Source organism: Sarcophilus harrisii, chromosome 2 (genome assembly GCF_902635505.1).
Source record: "Sarcophilus harrisii chromosome 2, mSarHar1.11, whole genome shotgun sequence".
NCBI lineage: Eukaryota > Metazoa > Chordata > Mammalia > Dasyuromorphia > Dasyuridae > Sarcophilus > Sarcophilus harrisii.
This window is the reverse complement of record NC_045427.1, coordinates 614,443,705-614,466,089: the sequence shown is the minus strand read 5'-3', so window position 1 is coordinate 614,466,089 and position 22,385 is coordinate 614,443,705. Positions and strand designations below refer to the sequence as shown.

At 53.0% G+C, this 22,385-nt stretch overlaps 1 protein-coding gene across 2 annotated transcripts in view; it reads right to left on the bottom strand.

Moving 5' to 3' along the window:
• The window catches only part of PSAP (prosaposin), a 32,655-nt gene continuing 10,270 nt past the window's right edge, over positions 1–22,385 (bottom strand). Inside the window, exons 2-15 of one of the 2 annotated variants that reach the window (XM_031956550.1) lie at positions 16,633–16,766; positions 13,926–14,000; positions 13,387–13,512; positions 9,096–9,302; positions 8,582–8,725; positions 7,181–7,237; positions 5,901–5,906; positions 3,485–3,613; positions 2,585–2,680; positions 2,146–2,320; positions 1,897–2,054; positions 1,586–1,666; positions 1,259–1,369; positions 1–1,008 (exon numbers count right to left, since the gene is read on the bottom strand). In XM_031956550.1, the coding sequence (XP_031812410.1) occupies positions 973–1,008; positions 1,259–1,369; positions 1,586–1,666; positions 1,897–2,054; positions 2,146–2,320; positions 2,585–2,680; positions 3,485–3,613; positions 5,901–5,906; positions 7,181–7,237; positions 8,582–8,725; positions 9,096–9,302; positions 13,387–13,512; positions 13,926–14,000; positions 16,633–16,766 (1,535 nt within the window). In that variant the 3' untranslated portion in view covers positions 1–972. The remainder of the gene's footprint in view (positions 1,009–1,258; positions 1,370–1,585; positions 1,667–1,896; positions 2,055–2,145; positions 2,321–2,584; positions 2,681–3,484; positions 3,614–5,900; positions 5,907–7,180; positions 7,238–8,581; positions 8,726–9,095; positions 9,303–13,386; positions 13,513–13,925; positions 14,001–16,632; positions 16,767–22,385) is intronic. The other variant, XM_031956551.1, reaches the window with a different exon arrangement.

Sequence of the window (22,385 nt, the reverse complement as noted above, 5' to 3'; positions counted from 1 at the left end):
TGATTCCAACAACTTTAGTTTACTGGAACTTTTATTGTTAATTACAGAAAGCTTTAAGGCAAAACCAGAACAAAATTTAAAAAAAAAAAAAAAATCAACATTCAGTCCACTCCACAGCAACCCCAGGTCTCGCCTCTGAACACCCAGGGCAGAGCGGCTGCTATCACACAGGGAAACTGAGGCCCAGCCTACATTTGGTAACCAGGGAGAAACTTACACTCGGGTGGGTCAGCCACGTTTCTACTAGGAAGCGAGAAAAGCAGGATCTTGTCACCCGTATTAATTTTAAAACCATAATAATTAAGAAATCACACTAAGAAGGGCTCTGCTAGAGCTGCACTAAGTAAGATAGGCCACGACAGAAGCCACCGTCCCCCCCCAGAACTAACCCTTTCTGGGCTCCCTGACCTTGGACCATGCAGGGCCCCCCCCAGCGCAGTCATGGAATGCCCCCCACCCTCAAACCCCTCCTCCTTCCCCCGGCCCAGCCCGCCCGGACAGACCCAGGTAGGGCCCCAGCCCATTTCCTCAAATCTCCCCCAAAAAGCCAATGCTTGGAAGCAGAGAAGCCAGAGCCTGCAGACGGGGTTCAGAGAGACCGGAGAGCTGGACAAAGCAGAGCCCAGAGCGGCTCCTCCCACGGGGGCTGGGGCTGTCACATGGCAGCAGCTAAGGGGACCGACCTAGGACAGGGCAGGACGATTCTAAGCCCGGAGGGGGGAGGACTCGGCTGCCTGCTCCTTCCCTCTTCCCAGCCGCCTCCGGGCCACGTTCCAGCGGGGAAGGGGAGGGAGCGTGGCTTCTCAGAGCCGGGGCAATGACGGACAAATAGAGCAAAGAGGTTTGGGATGGAGAAAGATGACACGGGGCTCATTTACAAACAGAAAAAACCATCAGATTTCTATGTTCCCTTCCCCTAGAGACAAACAGGAAAGAAGTTGCAATTTCCCCAAGAGAGAGAGAAGGGCTCCTCTAATTCCACACATGGCGCTTGCAGTGCTCGACAGCCTGGAAGAGAGACAAAGGGGAATTAGGTCCCATTGCCCCCAACGGCCTCCCCCTCCAGACCCAGGCCCCAGACGCCGGCCCAGCCTGGAGCCTGCCCAGCCCGGGCCTGCTCTGCAGCGCGGGTGACGACGCCCCTGGGAGGTGCTTGATGAGAGCAGGCCGAGTTACTAGGGGGCCCCCGAGAGTGTGAGGAGCACAAGGCCCGTCCCGGTGAGAGGCCCCGGGCTTGACGAGGGCGGCGGCTACTTACGTTGCACTGAGCTGCCGTCTCCATGTTCTTACACCAGTAGCTGGGGCCCCACACACACTGCTCAGTTCCCAGCAGAGGCTTAGGAGGAGCTTTGGGGCAAGCTCCAATTTTCTGTACAGGGACAAAAGCAGAATGAGGGGGGCCCGGGGCTCCTGCCCCTCAGCACTTCCCTCCTGGGAGAGCGAGGGGCCTCTTGGCTTCCGGACACATCCAAGTGGACCAGGAAGAGGAAGGGCTTTCTCCCCCCCTCCCCTCCCCCCCAGAATGGCCTCCAAGCCCAGAATACTGTCAGGACTCCCACGGACCCCGGGGACAGGCCCTGCTTACCAGACACAGAGAGTTAGGGTCCATCTCGTCGTGTAGGGCCGCTATCAGGACAGGCTCGTACTCCTCCACAAACTCATCACACTGTGCAGCAAGACGAGAGGCATCCATTCAGCCCCGGGGGGGGGGGGGAGGGCACACGAGCCATCTCCCCCCCCACTGGGCTGCAGAGCTGCCCTTCAAGCTGCCTGGCCCACCCCCCTCCCGGGAGGATCCAGGACTCCCCCTCTGCCCAGGGGCCTGTCTGTCAGCTACCCTCAAAGTCCGCTGCCTGAGGTTTTCTCCACTCCAGGCGTCCCCACCCTCGGCGTTACCTGATCCTTGTAGACCCCTGGCAGCAGGCTGCAGGCCTTCTCGAAGGCGGAGAGAATCATGGCCTGCGTGCTGTTCTTGTCCAGGTTCTTGTCCAAGTAGCCGTCGATCTTTTTGCACATGTCACAGAAGACGCCGCTGCGGAGCCGGGCCACATTAACTGCAGAACGGAGGGGGAGAGAGAGGCGTCATGACCCCCGTGATCATCGGGCCGGGGGGTCCTAAGGCCACGTGGGGTTCCCCGTCCTTACCTGACTTTTTGTTATTGCAAAGGCTGAGCAAGCTGCAGACCAGGTGGGGGCTGGTCTCGTCCAGGAGCAGGTCCACAATGGCCGGCCCGTAAGACTCCACCAGGTCCCGGCACTCCTGCTCCATGGACTTGGGGATCACGGAGCACACTTTCTCCACGGCGTGGACCATATCCTCCTGGCAGGGACCCAGAGTTAGACTGGGGCAGGGGGAGGGGGAAGGGGAGGGGAGGGGGACAGAGGGGCCGGGGGCTTTGTTCTGGTTTTGCAGGGAGCAGGGGGGGAGGGAGAGGAGAGGCCCAGGTGCTGCCAGAGCCATAAGTCACAGGGGCACCAAAGTCTCGGCGGGAACGAGCCCCCCTCCCCCCTGGAACTGAGGGGGCAGCCCGGCCCTCCCAGACCCAGGGGGTACCCGGGGAGGGGAGGCCGTGAGCACACACACCTTGGTCTTGTTGCCCTCCAGCAGTTTGATGACCTCCTTGACAACATACTGACACAGCTCACAAGTGGGACCGGCCTTCACCGGGACCAGGTTCTTCTGAGAAGAGAGCGAGGGGACCAAGGTCGGGATCAGCAGACCCCTCCCCACAGCCCGGGCCCTCCCAGAGCTTCCTGCCCGAGGCTGCTCCCCAAGCATGGGGAGAGTGGGGCCACAGGACCCCACGGGGGGAGGGGACCTCGGGCGGGAGGGCCCTAGATTCCTGGGGGAACTTCCCCGGGCCTCGGCGAGGAAAGCCCCCCCCATCCCCCCCCCCCAGGCCTGTGAGCCGCGGCCGACCCCCGCCTAGTGACCCAAGTTCCTGGACCGCAGGGTCCGTGGGCGGCAGCACTGGCTCCCTGCCTCTCTCCCACAGGCGCTTAAGCCTGGGCCTTTCCTTGTGAAAGGTAAGTGACGGGACCAGGGAGGGGAGCAGAGGGAGGGTGGCTGGGAGGCGCGGGAGGCGCGGCCGGCGCTCTGGGAGACGGATGCCCCATGAGACCTGGACTGAGGCCGGCTCCGGCCACTCCTGGGGGCTTCAGGCGCCTCACTTAACCTCTCCGGGCCTCAGCGTACTCTCCTCGGACCATCTGAGGGTTCCTGGAGGAGTGATTCTGGGAACATTCACCTCCTCATTCAGGCCCACACGGAGCCGGCTCCCTGGCCCCAAGGGCTTCGGAGCCAGTCTCGAGAGGAGGGGCCCCAAGACCGAAAGACCCAGGCCTGCAGCAGGGCAGGGCCAGACAGGGAGCCTTGCCCAGAAGCAAGGCACTCCACGTGCGTCCCCAGGCAGGCTGGGCCACACAGGCTGGGCCACACAGCCGCCCCCTGCCCCTCCCTGGGCAACTGCTGGCCCCGGCTTACCTTGACGGGCTCCACCAGCTCCAGGGCAGAAATGACTTTGGTGCTGGCCGCGAGAGCCGGGACCAGGGCCTGCAGAGGTACCTCCTTCTCTGCACAGAACCCAGCATATTCACAGATGTCCCTGGGTTGCTTTGGAGAAGCACAGGGGAAAGTGAGCTCCAGGGAAGGCCGGTGCGCCCCCTACGAACCCACGGCCTCCCCCTGAGGGGGACTGAGCGGGGGGAGGAGCCGTGAGACAAGAGCCTGCCCCCTCCCCCAAGGCTGACCCAGCCCCGCCCCCGGCCCCACTCTGGCTTCCTTGCCCACAGGCCCCTCCCCAATTCCCCAGCCCGAGATCAGTGCCGGCCGGGCAGCTTTGCCCTCCTCCGGCTCCCACGGCCGAGCCATCCCCAGGGGCCCGGCACGGGCGCGCTCCAGCGGCCACTCTGGCCCAGGCCCGGGAGGGTCTCGCGGACGACCCCCGGGCGGGCAGCGGCGGGGCCTGTTCTAGGCTGGGCCCGGGGAGAGAAGGTGGAGAAGCTGCTCAGAGCTGCCGAGCCTCTCCAGCCCTACAACGGCGCCCGGCGCCTGCCCAGGAGGCCCCAGAGCCCCTCAGGCAGCCAACACAGGGAAGCAGACAGCACCAGAGGGCCGGCGCCGGGTCTGAGCCGGAGGCGGCTCCCCCTCGGAACCCCCCAGAACCTCCTTCCTCGGAGGGACCAAGCCCAGGCCTCTGTGGCCCTGCAGCTGCAGGAGACGGGGACTGGGGAAGAGGCGTGGGTGTGAGCGCAGACTCCCAAATGCTCAAGGAGGGGCTTCTCTCCCGCACGGACAACAAAATCTACCTGGGTCTGTGGCTTCTGCCCCACAGGGACGTGGGGAGAGCAAGTCGAGATGCCAAAATATCTGATTAGTGAAAAGCTGCGGAAAGGAGCAGGACCCAAAAGTCCCAAAGAAGCCCAGGCTCCAAACCCATCTATGGCGAGGAGTCTCTTGCTCTCCCTAGAAGGCCCTCGGCAAACTAAACAGGGGGCTCTGAGTCTGGGACCCCTCAGCAGTGCCTGTCGACTCCCCGTGGGAGACCGCTTCTTGGAATGGTGCTCTTTTAAATTCACAATTTAAGGAAATGACACATTTCAACTAGAAGTTAGCAAAAACATTTCCTTTTTTACATTTGCTCCAACAACTTTTCAATCCTTTATCTTCTTCCTACTTTTCCCTCCTCTGGGGTTTTTGAATAATCATAATTGACAAAAGAACTTGGTTTGAGGTTGGGGCAGGTGATGCTCCTTTTCAACGGTAATTAAAAATTGCTTTTGTAACTGCTAAAATTTCAAACGCTGTGGCTTTTTATTAAAATTTTGCCACTTGCTTTTTATTGCTGCCTTGACTTCTCTGCTACAGTTTTATGGTATAAAAACTTAATCCAGCTAAATCAGCAACAATCCAAAGCTCCGCTGAAGAAGGGACTCGTTGGTTTGACAGAGACACATCCAAAGTAGGAGTTTCTTGACTACTGGTCCTGGCTTTGCTGCTGACTTACTGCGCAGCCCGGACAACTTCTCTTGAGCTGGTTTCTCATGTGTAAAAATGTAGCATCCAAGAGTTTTCAAGTTCATTGTTATTGCCAGTGTTAATATTCTCAACTGTTTTCTATCACACTGATTTTTAATTTACAAAATTAATAGGTGCCAGTTAATGTTTAGTGAACCTGCTGATAGTCTAAACTGTCATGACGTAGATTAGCTGGGTTTATTAATAATTTTGTAATCAAGCTAAAAAAGAAAACATCCTCCATTGGAGGGAAAAATAAAAGTAAAAATCAAGTTATCATTCTTCCCCCATCCATATGGGGAGAAAGGGTTAAGGACACCACAATTCTACAGGTTAAAGGTCCCCCAGTCCTCCTTTCAAATAAAGAATATTCTTGGTCAGGTGGACATCTAAGCCTCACACCTGGACCGTGTCCCTTTCCAAGGCAGGTGTGGTGGGCCCAGCTAGAACCAGTGCAGGCCCGGCCTCAGCAGGATTCCCGAAAGGCAGCCAGAGCCTGAAGTCCCAATTCCCTGGATCCAAGAGTCCTGCTCTGTGGCTTTAGATCATTCATTCATGCAGCAGAAGCATTTCTAGGGTTATGAAAGACAGGTCTAAAGGCATGCAATCCTCAGCCCAAAAGACACGTGGCCTCCATCTTTGAGGAATGAGCTGCTGCTCCAACCCTCACTGGCAGCCACACCCGGGACCCGGCAGGAAGATGCAGGTGGGCTCTCACCACCTGCAGTCCCTGGGCCTGCCCTTCTTCCTCCCCAGGACTCTGACTGGATAAGCGAGAGGTCAAAGGACAGCCCTTGAGAAAGCTAGGAAAGGGAAATCTGAAAAGGAAACACAGCCGCCAACCAGCGCTACCACTACGACTGACAAGTTTCCCGACACATACCTGATCCTGTGGTTGAGAATAAAAACAGGAGATCGGAGTGGAAAATCAGAGAAAGGAAAGGACACAAGAGGCAAGAAAAAAATGTTAAATAAAACAAAATCAAGCCGAGAACCACATGTCAACAAAGGGGTCACAAGGAAGCTGAGGAGCCCGCCTGTCTTCAGGGGTGGCAACCTACCTGGGCTCTGCCTGCCGGGCAGCCACGTGGGCAGGGGTTCCCAGGCGGCCCAAGCACACTCTCTGGACCTCAACATGCCCGAGTGAATTCTAAATTTAAACACCCACTTAAACCAAGGACATGTGATTTGAGCCCATCGACACTTTCTATGGATCCATGTGTGGTGAGAAGGAATAAATTCCCAATTCTCTAACGGACAGAGACCCAAAGATTAAGGATTCTCAACTACAGGGTGAAAGGTAAAGGAATGCCAACTGGTAAAGGTCAAAGGAGAGAGAAGTACCCAACCAAATGAAGTCAATACTGCCGAGTTTATTTCTGGCGGACAATACCAAGTTCATCCAGTGACAGTGTGAGACTTCATTCACTCGTTGGATGGTTTTTAGAAACCATCTCTGCTGAGCCAGTCCTTATCCCCTAGCTTCCTCTCAGAAAAAGGGGGGAGTGTGGGTGGCTCGGAACAAGCCCATCCTTGCCACCAGAACCACTCATCTCATGGGGACAGGACGCTGCCGGCCGTTCATGCTCCTGGCAGGCGAGCAGAGTTCTCGGCACCAGACCAAGGGCCTGCGGGATTCCTGGGGAACCCTTTTCTGCCCCCTCCAGCCTTGGCAGAACACTTGGGGGGAGCATGCCATCTCTGGACTAAGCAGCACCAGCCCCGGTGCAGGCGCCCCACAGAGCAGCCCAATCACAGCCCCCTCCATCCCGCCGACCCCCACCTCTCCTTCCACATGAGGCTCAAGCTCGGCAATTTCAAGGATCCAGGGACTCTAGAGCAGACGGAGCATCGGGTCCCCAGTAATGGGTCCGCCTCCGAGCTAACCATCAGAATTAGCAATTTGACAGTCGGGCTAAGGGGGGCCTACAGAGCCCGCGAGAGGAGCCAAATCCATGAGAGGCGCTACACCCCTCTGCAAATAAGGAGAGCTCAAATCTAAGGGGGAAGCACATTAGTAAGAGGGTTAATTTTGCCAAAATCCTGCAAGGTCCAATAGAGGGAGCCGGCGTAATTCTGAAGCTGGAAGAATTACTCGGCTTCTGGCCGAAGGTGAAACCACGGTGGGTGGTCAGACACCGGGAAGCTCTTCCCGCCACTTACCATGTGCATCATCATCTGGATGGCAACTTCGGAATATTGGCTGATGTAGGTCTTGCACTGGGAGTGGGGAGAGAGAAAAAAGTCCAGTTTAATTAAAGATGAATAACCACCCATCTAAAAAGAGATCAAATCCAGAATTTCCCAGCACCACTATTTAAGAAGGTTTCCCATTCTGCCGGAGCTTGGCAGAAACCACAGGGTTTGCTAGTAAGCACGGCTCCTGGACCCCTTCCCCTTCCCTTGCTCTGGACCCCCATCGCTCTTCTCCTCCAGGATTTACATGCGCCACTCTGGGAGGGTGGGCTACACAGCAAGCCAATCACTGGTTTCCCACCCTCGGCCCCGGCATCTCCTCGGCACTATCTCCAATCCTCTGAGCTCACCTTCCTGGCTCGGGCAGTCCCAACCTTTCCAGGCAGCTTCTCACCGCCTGCCAACAGCCACTGGTAGGAACAAAACCCTCCACCTAGCCCCACCCTCTTTCATCTCTTTCCCTTCACTGTCCTTTTATTGAGATATAAGCGTCTGTGGTTTTTTCTTGGCCAGAAGAGCTTGGCACTGAAAAGCCTGCATAAAACATTCTCACTTTTTGTTGTTGTTGTTCACTTGCATTTTGTTTTCTTTATTTTTTTTATCTGATTTCTCTTGTGTAGCAAGAGAATTGTATAAATATGTTCATACATATTGGATTTAACACATACCACCCATACTGCATTCCCAAAGGATCAAGAATGTCCCCTGACCTCAAAATTCCCTCTCTTGCCTCCACACCTTTGCACAAACCATCTGCTGCCATGCTTGGAGTCAGTCCTCAATTCCACTTCTCAGGCTCTACCCCTTCCTTCAAAGATCAAGGAAAACTACCCTGATCTTCCTCCTCTAGCCCTCTTCAGCCCCCACCCATGAGATAAAGCTTTTCCCCTCATCCTCAGATTTCGTAGCGTCATTTTATAGACATATTTTACTCTTTTCTACAGAACCTAAATTCCTTAAGAAATGATTTTAGTTTATCTCAATATCGAAATGCCATATATTAAGCAGAAACATCAATTTCTTGCATGCCTTTTTGCCTTTAATTTTTAAATAAATCTCTAGATTTCAAATAGCCTTCTCTAGCATGACTATCTGTTTGACTTGGGCCAAATCTCATCTGTCTTGCTGTTAAATCAGAGGACCGGACGAGATAACCGTATCTGAACCAGCCCCAAGGTTTGCTGTCTTTGTAACTTAACTCATCTTGTTGCTTTGCCTTAGACCATCTGAAATTGTGCCATTAAAAGCCTCCCAAAAAATGGTAAGAAGGCCCCAATTCTTGGGTTTAAAGACCACCAAAGCACCCGGACGCCCAGGCCCTGGGAACACCAGAAAGCCTTCCTGCTCTGCGGGGCCAGAGACAGTTACCATGTCCGACATGCCGGGTCCGAGGCGATCACACTCCTCCTTGAGATGATCCACCAGAGAGTCTACGAAGGAGGCGTTGGCCTTGATGGCGTTCTGAACGTCCGTCACCATCTTCACACAGTCCTGGCACACGTCATCTCCGGTCTGAGGAAAGGGAAGGTCACAATTAAGCCTCCTTGCTGCCCGTCTCCCACCCCCCACTCCCCCCAAGAACCCAAACCACACGGACACCGAGAGGAGGCTCCCAGCTAGCTAGTTTTCTGCACCCATCCCAGGGGAAAGTGATTTCTTCCAACCAAACTTTCATTGTGATGAAAAATAACACAACTCTCAAACTGATGGGAATTCAGAGTCTAAAAACCTCTCACGGCTAAAAGCCTAGAGAAGGCTCAGCCCGTCATGGGGGCAGAGCTGGGGAAAGAGCTCCCCCACCTCTCCCAGGGCCACGGGCACCCCCCCCCCCCCCAGGGCATTAGCGGCTGAGAAGGTGGCGACTTGCCGGACGGCCACCCACCTTTGGCAGAGACGGCTTTTTCTGGGTCTCTCCCTGAGGGTAGAGGAGGAGAGGGACGTTGGCCATGAAGGGAGGCATCAGTCGGGGCAGCTCCGCCTCGGGGATCATGTTGGACTCCACTTCCGGCCGCCGCGTGTTCAGAGCAGACAAGTGCTTCTGAAGGGACCGGCAAAACATGAGCGCGCTGCACACCTCCTGGGGGTTGCTCTGGAGGGACAGGGAGAGCGAGCCAGAAGTTACCTCACCACCCCAGCCACGAGACAGCGCCCTGGTCTCGGAATTGTCCCCCCCCCCCCTGCCCCCGTGCCAGAGTCCCCCAAGACCACAGCACCCGCAGGCTCTTCTTTGGCCCCGGGGCCCGTGCTCCAGGGGCAGCCGGTGCTCTCTCCTCCCCCATCATCAAGGCCCCAGGCCCCAGCACTCAAGGAGTCCCAGGCACTTTATCCACGGAATCACACACTTGGACATTGGGATTCTCAAGGCCATTTGCTCCTCCTCTGACACAAGCCCCACGTCGCCAGCAGCGGGTCCTGCTTTTCAGAGACCCCTTTGGTTTGAGAAAGGAAGCTCACAACCCCAAGGGGACCCATTCCATGTGGGGTTGCTCTGATGGCTGCTCAGCTCCTTGTTTTACTGACCCCAAATCTGACTTTTTATCATGCAACAACCCTAGTTCTGGTCCTGAGGCCGTCTACCGACCCTTCCTTCAAACAGCCTGAGGCCATGAACCATTTCCCCCTTAGGTCTAACCTGTAGGAAAAACCCCTCGTGCTCCTCCTCCAGACCCGCTCTAGCCTGCCCCGTCCTTCCCAAAACAAGAGCAGCAAACTGGCCCGTCCCTCACACGGGAAGGGACCCGAGGGCTCAGGACTGACGGGCAGTCTGGCCACCTCTGGCCCTCCCTGTGCGGACTGCAGGGGTCGCTAAGCAATCCCAAGGCCGCCCACCCTCACTGGGGCTGTGAGAGGCCAGCCGGGGGTTCGGCTGCAGGAGGGGCCTGGTCTCTGCCGCGTCAGTCACTTCTAGGGACCGGGAGAGCCAGTTCCAGCCTCCACCCGAGCAACGAGGGATCAGGCTCATGGCATCTAAAAGCCACGTCTGTGTCCAGTGTTTGATGTACGCACTTTGCTCCAAAGGCACGAACGACATTACAAATGGTGGTCAGGCTCCCAAGCTCGGAACCAAAATTCCCATTAGCCCATGTTCCAGCTCAGGACATGAGGACCCTTGACCCCGGCCAAAGCGCAGTCAAGAGTGACCTGCGCCCTCAAGAGAAGAAGAGTGTGCACCCCGTCTCCACCCCAAGCCAGGGTGGTCACCTCTGCGCCTGGTGTGCAGTGTTAGGGCTTGGGATAACAGGCCTGAGCCCGAGAGCGGCCCAATACCTCCTGGCTGGGTCCAAGACCCCTCTCGGGGAAGACTCAGGGTTCTGAAGTGCTTTCTTCCCGAGTCCGACCACACCATTTCTCCCATTTTACCAGAGAGCTAGGTGACCTAATTCCAAGGCTCAGTGCCCTCTCCCCTGCATCACGCTGGCTCCCCGGTGCTCCCCCTGCCCAGCCTGGAGTCAGGACCCCTGCAGAAAGCCAAGGGACTCGAGAACAGCAGGGAGCCAGCTGGGGGCCTCCTGGGAATGCCCCACCCTTGAGCTCTGTGCTCGCTTCTGCCCTCCAAGGGGCTTGTGCTTGCACTGGTCCCAAGCTGGGTGGTGCTCCCTGGAGCACAGCAGTCTGGATGCTCTCTTCCATCCCCGAGTTGAGCAGAAAGGCTTTCCTTCTGAGGCCCCGGGAGACCTAGCGGATACCCAGCAAGTGAGGAGACAGTGAAGAACGCAGGCTTTTTTACCTTGTCAACAATTTTTCCTGCCACTACAAAAAACCCCATCAAAACCTTTTTTAGACATTTAAGATTCTATAAATGCTGACAAAAGAGGGATCTTTGTTTACTGAAGATGGAAGATTTCTCTACATTTCTGGGGAAAATCAGACTCAAATTATGAACATTTCTTCAGGTACAAAAATTCTAGGGGAAAAAAAAAAACGAGACACATGAAGCAACAAATGAGGTCACAGAATGAGTTGCTGGGGAGGTGCAGCCTGGCTAACCAGTTTAACTCCATAATATAAGCTGCCTTGGAATGCCAAGCTTCTCTACCCTTCCCCAGCTTGTACCCAGACAACCCTGAGGCTTTCTTTCCATAAAGCTTCCTCTCTCCTCCCAGACACAGGCTGCAGACCTAAGATGAAGAAAACCATGAATGGTTCTACCTATTGGTTCCCCTACTCACTGATTATCCAGGGTGGGCCCTCACCGCAGGCAAGTTCCCCTCTCTCAACTGATGCCCCAGCTCCTCCTGCAGAGCTTCCCCCCAGGACCCTGCTTCATCCTCTGCCAAGATAACGGGGGCCACTCACTTCCCACCTTCTCCCCTCCTCACATCCCTTGATAACATCCCTCCGTTTTTCCTTTTCCCCGGTGACAAACTACTCTACATGCAGGTGTGGGTGCTTGCGTGCATGTTTGTATGTATGGCTCTCATCTGCAATCTCCCACCTTCTGGTTCCATCTTCCTGCCTCCAAACACGCCCCAAGTAGGACCCACCGCCTCCGATACGATGCCTCTGCTCCCCTTTTCAGTTAAAGGTCTGGCAGAACTGTGTGTGTCTGATGTAAGGGAGAATTTTGTTTTTTGTTTTGTTTTTTTTTTTTTGGGGGGGGGTAAGGGAGACAAGGAAAAGAGCGATAAACAATACTAAGCGAAGAAAGGAAATCAAGAAATGACTCACTAAAAAATAAAGGAGAGAATGGAAACGTAAGGACAAAGCACAGGGGACGTGCATAAGGAGAGAGCGAGTCCAGCCGGGGCCACCACCCCACAGGAAGACTAATCTGGGTCCTGCGGCCTGGCAGCAGGGGAGAAGTTTCAGAGGCAGCCCCAGCCTTGGCTCTTCTTTATAAACAAACTCCCTGAAAAAAACCACCTCCACAATCCATCTCCACTCAGGGCCTCTGCGTCCATCCGACACCCACTCTCACAAGTCACAAGGGACCTCTTAGTTTCCAGTGGCCTGTGGGCCATCCTCCCTGCCCCCCCCCTCCCCCCCAAGCTTCCCGGCCTCTGCCTCCAGGACCCGCCCTTCCCTCCTGATTTCTGCGACATTTCTGCCTGCGGGTTGTCCTCATTCCTGTCTAACCGCCTACTTCACAACCAATGACTGGGGAGCAGCCCAAGGCTCTGTCCCGGACCCTTTTCTCTACCCTCACTGAGTGACCTCAATGGTTCCCAGAGGTTCATTTATCTCCCGAAGACGACACGTCTCTACCCACTTACACTCCGCTTCGAGATGTTTTGGACTGGATGTCACAGCCATCTCCACGTTTCCCAAACCAGGCTCTGCCACCTGTATCCCCTTCTTCCTGACCGCCCAGAGACCTGCTCCTCCCCTCCAAGGGGGCAGCCCCGCGACCCTGATCCCTCACTGACCGAGGCCATCAGGGGCCAGCCTTCCCGACCAGTCCTTCCCCCTCAGTCAGCCCCAGGGGGCCGTGACCATCCTGCCCCCAGCCCGCTTCCCTGCGAGGGCTGGCGACTACAGGTGCAGGCCCAACCCCAGAGTGCCGGGAGCTGAGGCTCCTTCCAGATACAAAGCCTTGTCTGACAGCGTGAAGGCCAAGGAGAGACAGGAGCAGCAGGGGCCTGGGCCCGGGGCCAGACGCTGCCCTGGAGGACCACACACGAGCCGCTCTCTGGCCCTGCTGATGCCGTACCCTGCACGCTCTGCAACGCCGCGGTCCAGTCTCACAGTCTCAGAGCTGCCCAGGACGCTCCCCCCGAGCTCCCTTCTGATCCTGACTGCCCCGGCCCCTCTAAGGGCCAGGCCAGGCTCCACACGGGGCCTCTTCCTCAATGCCCTTGGCTGCACGCCTGCTGCCCGGGCTGTGTCCCATCTATTTATAACTGCCCAGCTGTCTCCGGCATTAGAACGTAAGCTCCTGGGGCCATCTTTGCCCTCCAGGGCTTCAACCACGCTTGAAGCTTTTCTGCTATGGTTCAGTCCACAGGGACCCCACGGGGAACACGACCCCAGTTTGCCATTCCCTTCTCTGGCTCCTTTCACAGAGGAGGGAACCGAGGCAGAGTGAGGAACCTCGCTGGTTCCAAGCCCGCTGCATCCCGGCTGCCCTGCCCGATGCCGCCCCACCAGGGAGTGAGGGGACGGGCTGCACTGAGGACTGCCGCAGGCCTGGGTCGCACGAATGCCCGCCTGGGGAGGGCAGCCCTGGTGCTCACCATCTCCCCTTCGAGGGCGTTGATGATAACCGGGAGGTAGGACTCCATGATCTCCTTGCACTTAGACACCCAGTCGGCTTCAGGAAGCATCTCGCACTCCTTCTCCAGGTAACTCTCAATTTCAGCCTGGGACAAGGAGACATCAACAGGAGGCCTGAGATGGGCTCCCAGCCCCCATGGGCGGGGGGAATTTCCCAGGGACAGCTCCCTTAGGGGATCCCGAGGCCCTATCAGTGCTCATCGGTCCTGGCTGGGTAGAAAGAAGGGAAACTGCCAGCAGGACCTGCCCCTCAGCTGGAGCCTCCCCCTGCCTCCCCAGGTTTCATCAATCCCTCCCTCAAGCAGAAATGAGTCACCGGGAACCAGTGGCAGAATTGTGAATGCCGATTCCTGGTTCCTTTTGGCAGCTGGGGGAGGAGGTAGGGGAATCAAGCAGAGGGGAGAAAAAAAATCTCTGGGGCCAGATGGTAAAGCTCTCCAAGGAACACCCCCCCCCCCCATTTCTCCGGAGCAGGGCCCCTCGCCCAAGAGCGGCTTACCTCGGTGCCATTCTGTTTCAGAAAGTTCTCAATTATGGTGACCACCTTCTTACAGGCCTCACAGGGGATGGATTTCTGAAAGAGGAAGCAGGGGTGGAGTCTGGTGCAGGCTCAGAATGCGGAGGCAGATCTAGAAGTCGGGGCTGTGGCCCAAACGCTTTCTGAGCCCCCCACACCCCCTCCCCATCTCTGAGCGCCCCCCAGAAGGCAGCGCCTCGGCAGTGCCAGGAGGGGGCAAGCAGAGGACGGTGCCTGGCACAAAGATGCTCAGTAAATGCTCAGCTGGCAGAGCCTTCCTTCCCCCTTGTGCTGATCAAAGACCCTGAGCAGCAGCACCTGATCGTTCTGTGAGGCTGAGAAAAGAGAGGCCGCGTCCTTCTCACACCCACAGGGCAAAGTTTGGGCCCAGGGCTGGACGTGGGAGAAACGGGAAAGGAACCGTGTGGGTCAGTGAACACCCACTGACAAGCCAAGCCAGCCCGCGGGGCATCAGGCGGCCCAGGCCACTGGGAAGCGCCCGGCCCTGGGAGCCTGCAAGCACCCACCCGGGTGGCTGGAGAAGGGACACAAGGAGAGGGACCAACGTCATCCCTGAGGCCCTTCCCAGTCTGAGATCCCGGGATTCAGAGAAGCTTAATCCAATAGTAACTTACTAAGGAAAGAGGCCCAGAGAACAGCTGCCCGGACGCCATGGATGGATGGCGAGTCGGCAGACACAGCCGTTAGCCGGACCCACCAAGAGCACTGCCCAGTGTCAACGCACTCCAAAGCTCCGAGATTACCCGGAAAAAACAGGCAACCAACAGGGCCAAAAGCCGAGGGCAGTTTCAACTGAGTCTTATTTCCAAGGGCTAAGGACTGGAAAGAAGGAGAAGCTGAAAGACGGGATTTTAACAGGGAATCTGGCTGAGCAAAGGAGAAATGGGATCATCTTGGGGGAACTAGGGCATGCTTGAAGGCACATGGAAATGGAGGCATTGGAGAGAAGTGCAGAAACCTGAGGAAATCAGAAGCTGGTCTTTGTACAGAGATTGAGGGCCTTGGCTTAGAGGGCAATTCACCTAGAGATGAAAAATACGGCTTGAAAAATGTTCCTCATGCATATCAATGAGACAGACTCAATTAAGGAGGGCTAAAAGGATCACCTTTAGTGGCCAGTTGACCTGCCTTCGTCAGTCCTAACCTCCAGCTCCATCTGGCTGAAGGGGAAAGGACTGGGGTGGAGGGCAAATGGCGAGAGTAATATAAGGCTGAGGATTGGCAAAGGGTGACCAGGGACAGGCAAACGAGAGTGGGAAGGGACAAGAGGACAAGATGGAGTAGGTTTAACTGATTTGAGAATATAAGGGGAAAAGAGTCAGAGCAGGAGTAACACTCCTTTAGGTACTAAAGGGACATTGCCTAGAGTCAAGATGATGGCAAAGAACAGATTTAGAAGGAACAAGGCATAAGGAGAAAGTTATTATCACAGGAACGGGGGAGGGGGGAGAAGAGGCAGTGTGATTATCCAGGCATGGGGCTGAGGTGGACTAAGGGAGCCATGAGACTGAGGGATTGGGGAGTTGGAGAACATCCATGTGGTGAAATGCCCTCGTATATAAGGAGTTCAGGAGGAGAATTCTGAGGCGATCTTGAGAAAAGAAGGAGAGAAAGAATGACCTGGGAGCCAGTGAACCACATCCAGAGAGACTGGATGGATGTAACATTGAACTGAATGAGCTTCCCTAACAGGATTTTGCCTGGGAATGCCAATTTGCTGGGTGCGCTTTGATGGACTTAGCCGTCTCCAGATTCATGTCATGACCGAGGGCCTCTGGGTGTGGCTGAGGCAGGCCAGCACGCAGGATCGGAGGGTTTGACCGCGTTCCTGTACAAGTGAGCGACTGCAGAGCAAGCTCAGGAACCCTTTTCCTGCGGGCCCAGAGTTAGCTGGAGCCAAAACCCAAAGCACACCTCCCAAGACTCTCTTTCTGCAGAAGTTATTTTCTTAGAAGAATTGGGGAAATTAGAATTCTGGGCCCTTAGATGCAGAAGGCAGGATTGCGCAGAGCTGGCTTTAACTCTTCTCTCCTGTCCCTGAATCTCCCCCTCCTACCCCAGATGACACTTTTTGCTGGTAAAGACAATGTCGGGCTGGTTAAGGGAAGGCCCCTATGTCATCTCTGTAGGGGCAAAGCTTGGCTTGGGGCCCCAAAAAGCAGGGAAGGATGCTGGACGGGTAGAAAGAAAAGTCTGGGCCTCCACTGGGGTTCCAACTCAGGTTCTACACCCTACAGTGTGATACTGGCCGAGTCACACCCCCCAGCATCTCCCTTCCAAAATGAGCTAATGACCTCGAAAGATCTCCCAGTCTACAACCTAGAGTCTCAACACAGGCAGAGTAGATACTTTTGTGCCACACAAAAGTGAAAAAAAGGAACACTATTAAGTTCCAAACCAAAAGCAGATTAAAAACTAAATCTGAAAATGATTATTTCCTAAATTAACTCGATTCATGATTGTTTAGAAAAGCACTGGTGTAATCCTGGCAACTCCATCTGTCCTGATGATTTACCAAGGGATAGATGACAAACTTTTCATCACCACAGAAGGACCTCCTCCCCCCCGCCCCAGGCTGGGCTCGAGATACCATTTCAGTCTGGAAGCTACTTTGCCCCCATCTACCCCTGTACAACCCAAGCCACCGGTCTGCTCCAGAAACACTCACCACCGTGGGCTTGCTCCAGATGGCCTGCCGGCAGTGCTCGACAGCTCCACACTCGGAGGCCGTCTTCAGGTCCCGGCACCAGACCCCGGGACCCTTTGCACAGTCTTCCTTTTGGAACACAGAGCCAGCCAGAGCTAAAAAAGAGAGGGCACAGTAAGAAACGATAACCTTTCCCACCCAGGAGACTGCCCGGGCCCGAGCTCAGCATTCCTGGGCAGCAGCGGCCAGGACCCACTGCCTAGGCCCTCACGCACAGCTCGCTTCCTCATGATAGAAGGCACATGGCCCTGACAACCGGGTTTTAAGCTGTGCAAGGTATGAGATCACAGATCACTGAACAAATTCCTTGACGCTGGAAATTCCCTTAAACTATCTCAGTTTTCCGAGTCTTGAAAGAACTTTCCCACTATAAATCTACCATCTTGTTAAAAGCAACTCCATGGAAAACTTGCTTTAAGGCATCCTCCGGATACTTCTTTCTTTTCCTTCTCTAAAACAAAGCACCAGTCATCGCTGTATCGAACCCAGAAGGCAGAAAATGCCATGCTAGCTAAGGGATAACGGTAAGTTATAGCTAAGTGATGAGGGTAAATCATCCCGAGTTTTTTAGTCAGAAATGAGAAAAGGGGAAGCACCAAGAAACAGGCTGGAGGGTAGACCTGCACTGGAGGAAGACACTGGAAGCAGGTGACCCACCGGGGTTGGGGCGAGGGGCACCTGAAGCCCTCCCTCCAGGTCAATGCAACCCCTTCCCGCCTCAGCTGCCTGCAGACAGAAAGAAGCTCAAGTAAGAGAAACTGGAGACAAGCCTGTATTTTGAACAGCTCACCCACAATCTACTGTCCAGAACAATAATTAAATGAATGGACGAATGGATATATAAGTTCTGCCTTCCTGCAGAAGCTGAAGATGATTTTAACTCAGAAGGCATCTGAACACTAAAGATTCCCAGTGTCCAGAGGCTGTAAAAGAGGCTAAGGGGAAAACGAAAGCTTTCCATGATTGCTCCTACGCAGGGAGGGTCCAAGCCCACAAAATGGATTTTCTTCTTTTTTTTTTAAATATAGTTTTCAACGATTACCCTTGGAAATCTTATGTTCCATTTTTTTCTCCCTCCTTTCCCCTCCCCTAGATAGCAAGCAATCCAATATAAGCATGTGCATAAATTTTCTTTCTTAAAACAATACACTTGGGTTTCTGTAACTTCATAATTTTAGGTAGACCTAGGATGAAATTTTCACTAATTTATGGTTTAAAGAGTTCTGAGATACCCGATTTTTATGTTGCCACGGTTATGTACAGCACTTAGGGCAGCTAACTGGTGCAGAGGATAGAGCACTTGGGAAGAACCGAGTTCAAATCCAACCTCAATACTGAGCTGTGACTCTGGGCAAGTCACTTAACCCAGTTTGCCTCAGTTTCCTCATCTGTAAAATGAACTGGAGAAGGAAACAGCAAACCACCCCAATATCTCTGCTAAGAAAACCCCAGATGGAGTGACCCAGAGTTGGACATGACAGAATTAAACAGCACTAGCTTAAAATTAAGGGGGAATCATTAAGAAAGGTTTCTTGCAGAGGTCAGCCTTGAGGAAGGTTTAAGGAGCCAGAGGGATGACAGAAGGCTCCTGTGAGAACGCCCGAGTCCAGGAACGCACTCTCTTGTGTGGCCAACAGCAGAGTCAGAGGGACCTTACATCTTAAAGAGCTTTGAATCTCAGGCCGGGTTTTCTTCTGGACACTGGCATCTTATGAAAGGTTGTGAAGGAGTCTCCTCCCTCCCCCACCACCAGTGAAGCCTCCTGAAAGGAAACAGCATCCCAAGTCACAAGTGCTGGTGGGCAGGCTCATGGGCCAAACAAGCAAGGCTATTTTATGAGAGGGTGACGTCAGACTAGATTACTATGATGATCTAGACATCAAATGAATTTTCAAATTGTTCCCATTACTCATTTAATGTCTCCTGGATCAAACCTGTTACTTACAGCACCTCCCCTCCCCCAGCTTATGCTTACTTTGGCTTATTTGTTGTTGGGAGGGAGGAGCAAAGAAAAGGAAAAGAACACAAAAGACCTCTCCCCCCCCCCCCCCCCCCCCCCCCCCCCCCCCCCCCCCCCCCCGACTCAGGAAGAGGGTGTATTCCAAATGGTTTATGGGCAGCAGCTCCACATTATAGAAACATTATAAAACAGCAAGTGGGTTCCCACGTTTTTATCTCAGTGAGGTTATAATCTGCTACAAAACTAGTCCCAGCTCTGAAGGGGAGTCTAAGCAAGGGAGAGAGATGGGTACCTGAGCCAGGGGTGTGGTGAGTGGGAGGGCTGAAGAGCTCTATCAGGAATCGGGTGCTAGGCTTTAGGGGCTGCGGTGCAAGCAATAGATGAAGTGCCCCCAAGTTGCTCATTTCCATTCTCTAGACCAATGGTTCCACAAAGTGTTCTGCAGTGTGGACTGGACAATTCGGTAGTCTCTGAAACCCTTACACATTCAAAACTTTTATTTCTAATATGGCATCTGCAAACATAAGCCACATGCAAAAAAAACCCAGATCCTCAATTAGTTTTATTGGTATAAAGATAATAAAAGCAAAGGTATGAGAATCACTGCTATAGATGAATATGGTAAAGAATAGGGAAACATCACCATAAAACATTTAAGGCAGATATTCCTTATACTAGGGTCTGACTTTGTGAGAAGAACTGAAAAGGTAAGTAAAAGTTCTCCTGAGTGAAAGCACCCCACCGAGCCTATCCGTACAGAGAAAATCTCCAAGCTCTGCATTCTGAAGACCAAGAAAATGATTGTAGGGGGGGAAAAGACTCTCCTTAAAGGACTAAAAGATCACAGTCAACATACTAATTAATGCCTTTTAGAAACAAAAGCACTGCTCGTGGAGGGCTCTCCACCAAATGGGGAGGGGACGAGGGAAGAAGCTCCGAGAAAAACCATTTCAATTCCCTTCAGATCAGCCACACTACTCAAGGCCACATTAATGGTCCCCTAAAGATCAGCCACAAATGAGCAAATGCAATGCAGCTAATGAAGGATGGGCTTGAAGGAAGAGACACACACACAGACAGACAGACAGACAGACAGACAGACACACACACACACACACACACACACACACACACGGCTCAAGGTAGCGCCTGCCACACAGTGGGTGCTTAGTATTTGCTGAGTGACTGCCTTATTGGGATGTGAAGGGAGATGCGCAGGGCGACACAGGGTAGGAAGGATGACGGCGACTTCCACAAACAGGGGGATCTAGAAGATGGAAGGTGAAGGTAACATAATAAAATCTACAGAGTATCTACTAACCGACCCTCCCCTGCTCATCCAGTGGCTCTCACCCGGGAGTAAAAGGCAGCAAGTGGTGAGCTCACTGCCTATGGTCAGAGCCTTCCACCTGACATTGTGAGTGGTCACGTGCTATGGAATTGCAACTGCAAGTCAAGAGTGAGGTGATAAGGACTGGGCAGCGCTGGGGTGAAGGGGCCCACGTGCAAGTGGCCTGGGCAACAGGCTGGACCTGGGAGACGAGAGAGTTCTGGCCCTAGGGGGCTCTGAGAATGGTGGGCTTCTCGATGGAGGGAGGGGAACTATAATGGGTTCAGTTTGGGACATGCTGCATTTCAGATGTCTTCCAGACATTTTTTGAGATATTTAATAGAGAGGATAGGGCTAGATGGGAAGACTCAACAGGAAATCTCGGCATTTCTGCCTCTGTAACATCGCGCTTGCCTTTGTCTTCTCCTGGTCTCATTCTGCTTCTCAGATTTGTTAAGAGATCAAACACTTGGCCAAATTAGAAAGAGGGGGTTAGGAAACCTGGGTTCCAGTCCTGGCTCAGACACCTATGTATGAAGTTCCCCGCTATATGATCATGAATTTCCCCATCTATAAAATACTGGGGTAAATAAATAAGATTGTGCTTCCATAAAAGGAAAAGCTGTTACAGCCTGTTTGTTCTAGAAACGTGCAACATTACATTGAATTCCCAATCCCTATATTTATGCACACCTGCATTTTTTACTTCCTTCACAAGCTAATTGTACAATAATTCAGAGTCTGATTCTTTTTGTACAGCAAAATAATGTTTTGGTCATGTATACTTATTGTGTATCTAAGTTATATTTTAATATATTTAACACCTACTGGTCATCCTGCCATTTAGGGGTGGGGGTGGGGGGGGTAAGAGGTGAAAAATTGGAACAAGAGGTTTGGCAATTGTTAATGCTGTAAAGTTACCCATGTATATATCCTGTAAATAAGGCTATTAAATTAAAAAAAAAAAAAAAAAAAAAAAAAAAGAAATGTGCAACAATAAATCTGGGGTCAAGTTAACACAGATTAAAGCCAATCTAGATAAGTCCTTTATCTAAATTCAGAACAGGATTATAGGCAGGTCTACTAAATGTAACCGAAAATCTCATTCTGACTCCTGATTAGAAAAGAAACATCACCTGGTATAAACAGCAGACAATCTCCATTAGCATTAAGAAAGTCTATTATGATCCTTTATCTTAAGACACAGCCTTTGACCCAGAGCTCCAAGCTGGCCAGTACCCACCCCAGGGAAGAGGACTTTTAAAAGCCTCTATTTTACAGCTGTCAAGAATTAGGGAATTGGGAAATGAGCTGCAGCGTGTGAATGTAATGGAACAGGTGCTGGGACCAGTGGCACTGAAAGCCACAAATGGCAAGCACCAGAGGTCTGCTGTGAACAGCACAAAGTGAATGAGCACAGAAGCCGGGCGGGTCTGGAGCTCAGTTCAAATCCTACTTCAGACACGATTAGCTCAGAGTATGGGCTTCTTACTGAACTGACCCCGTCTGCCTCAGTTTCCTCAACTGTAAAAGGGGATTAATAACAGCCCCTCCCCCTCGTGGTGTTTGTGAGGATTAAATGAAACTTCTGCAAAGAGCTCAGCACATTGTAGATTGTAAGGAATCTTAAAGGGAGGCACCGTGCATAGGGCACCAGGACTGGAGTCAGGAGAATCTTCTTTCCGAGTTGAGCTCTAGCCTCGGATAGTAACTGTGAGACCCTGACAAGTCACTTCACCCTGTTTGATTCCGTTTCCTCATCTGTAAAATGAGCTGAAGGAAATGGCAAACCCCTCCAGTATCTTTGCCAAGAGAACCCTGGGTAGGATCAGTCAGACTGAACAATGAATGATTATTTCCTTCAGCAATATCAATGGAAACACAACTAAAAATTAAAACCGGAAAACTAAAACAGCAGCAGTTAGCTTCAAAAGGTATTGCACTATCTCCAGGGGGCCAACCAACCATCTTTTTAATCTAGATTATAATCAGCTGATTTTTACACAAATCCCCAGCACAATATCCTCTCACTACATGATTTAATGCCCAGACAGAGCCAAACAAAAACAAAAGCCCTCAGGAAAAACCTCCAGGGCCCCATCTAACCTCAAAACTCTTCTCCCAATAAAAATAGTGAAGTTTTTTAAATAACGTTTTTATTATTTTTAAAAAATTTTTTTATTGTATCAAAATATAATGAACAAGTAATTAGAGTCTGGGAGAAAAAACAGCGTCCCCTCTTCCTCCCTCCCCTCAAAAAAATTCAGGTTATTATGTCCAAATTCATAGACTCAATAAGTGAATGTAGAAGCCATTCATTAAGTATTGTGCAATACCCCAGAGACACAAACACAAAAGCCAGGATACAGTCCCAGGCCCCAAGAAGCCTAATTCTCCGGGGAGTAGAGAGGGGAGTTGGGGAAG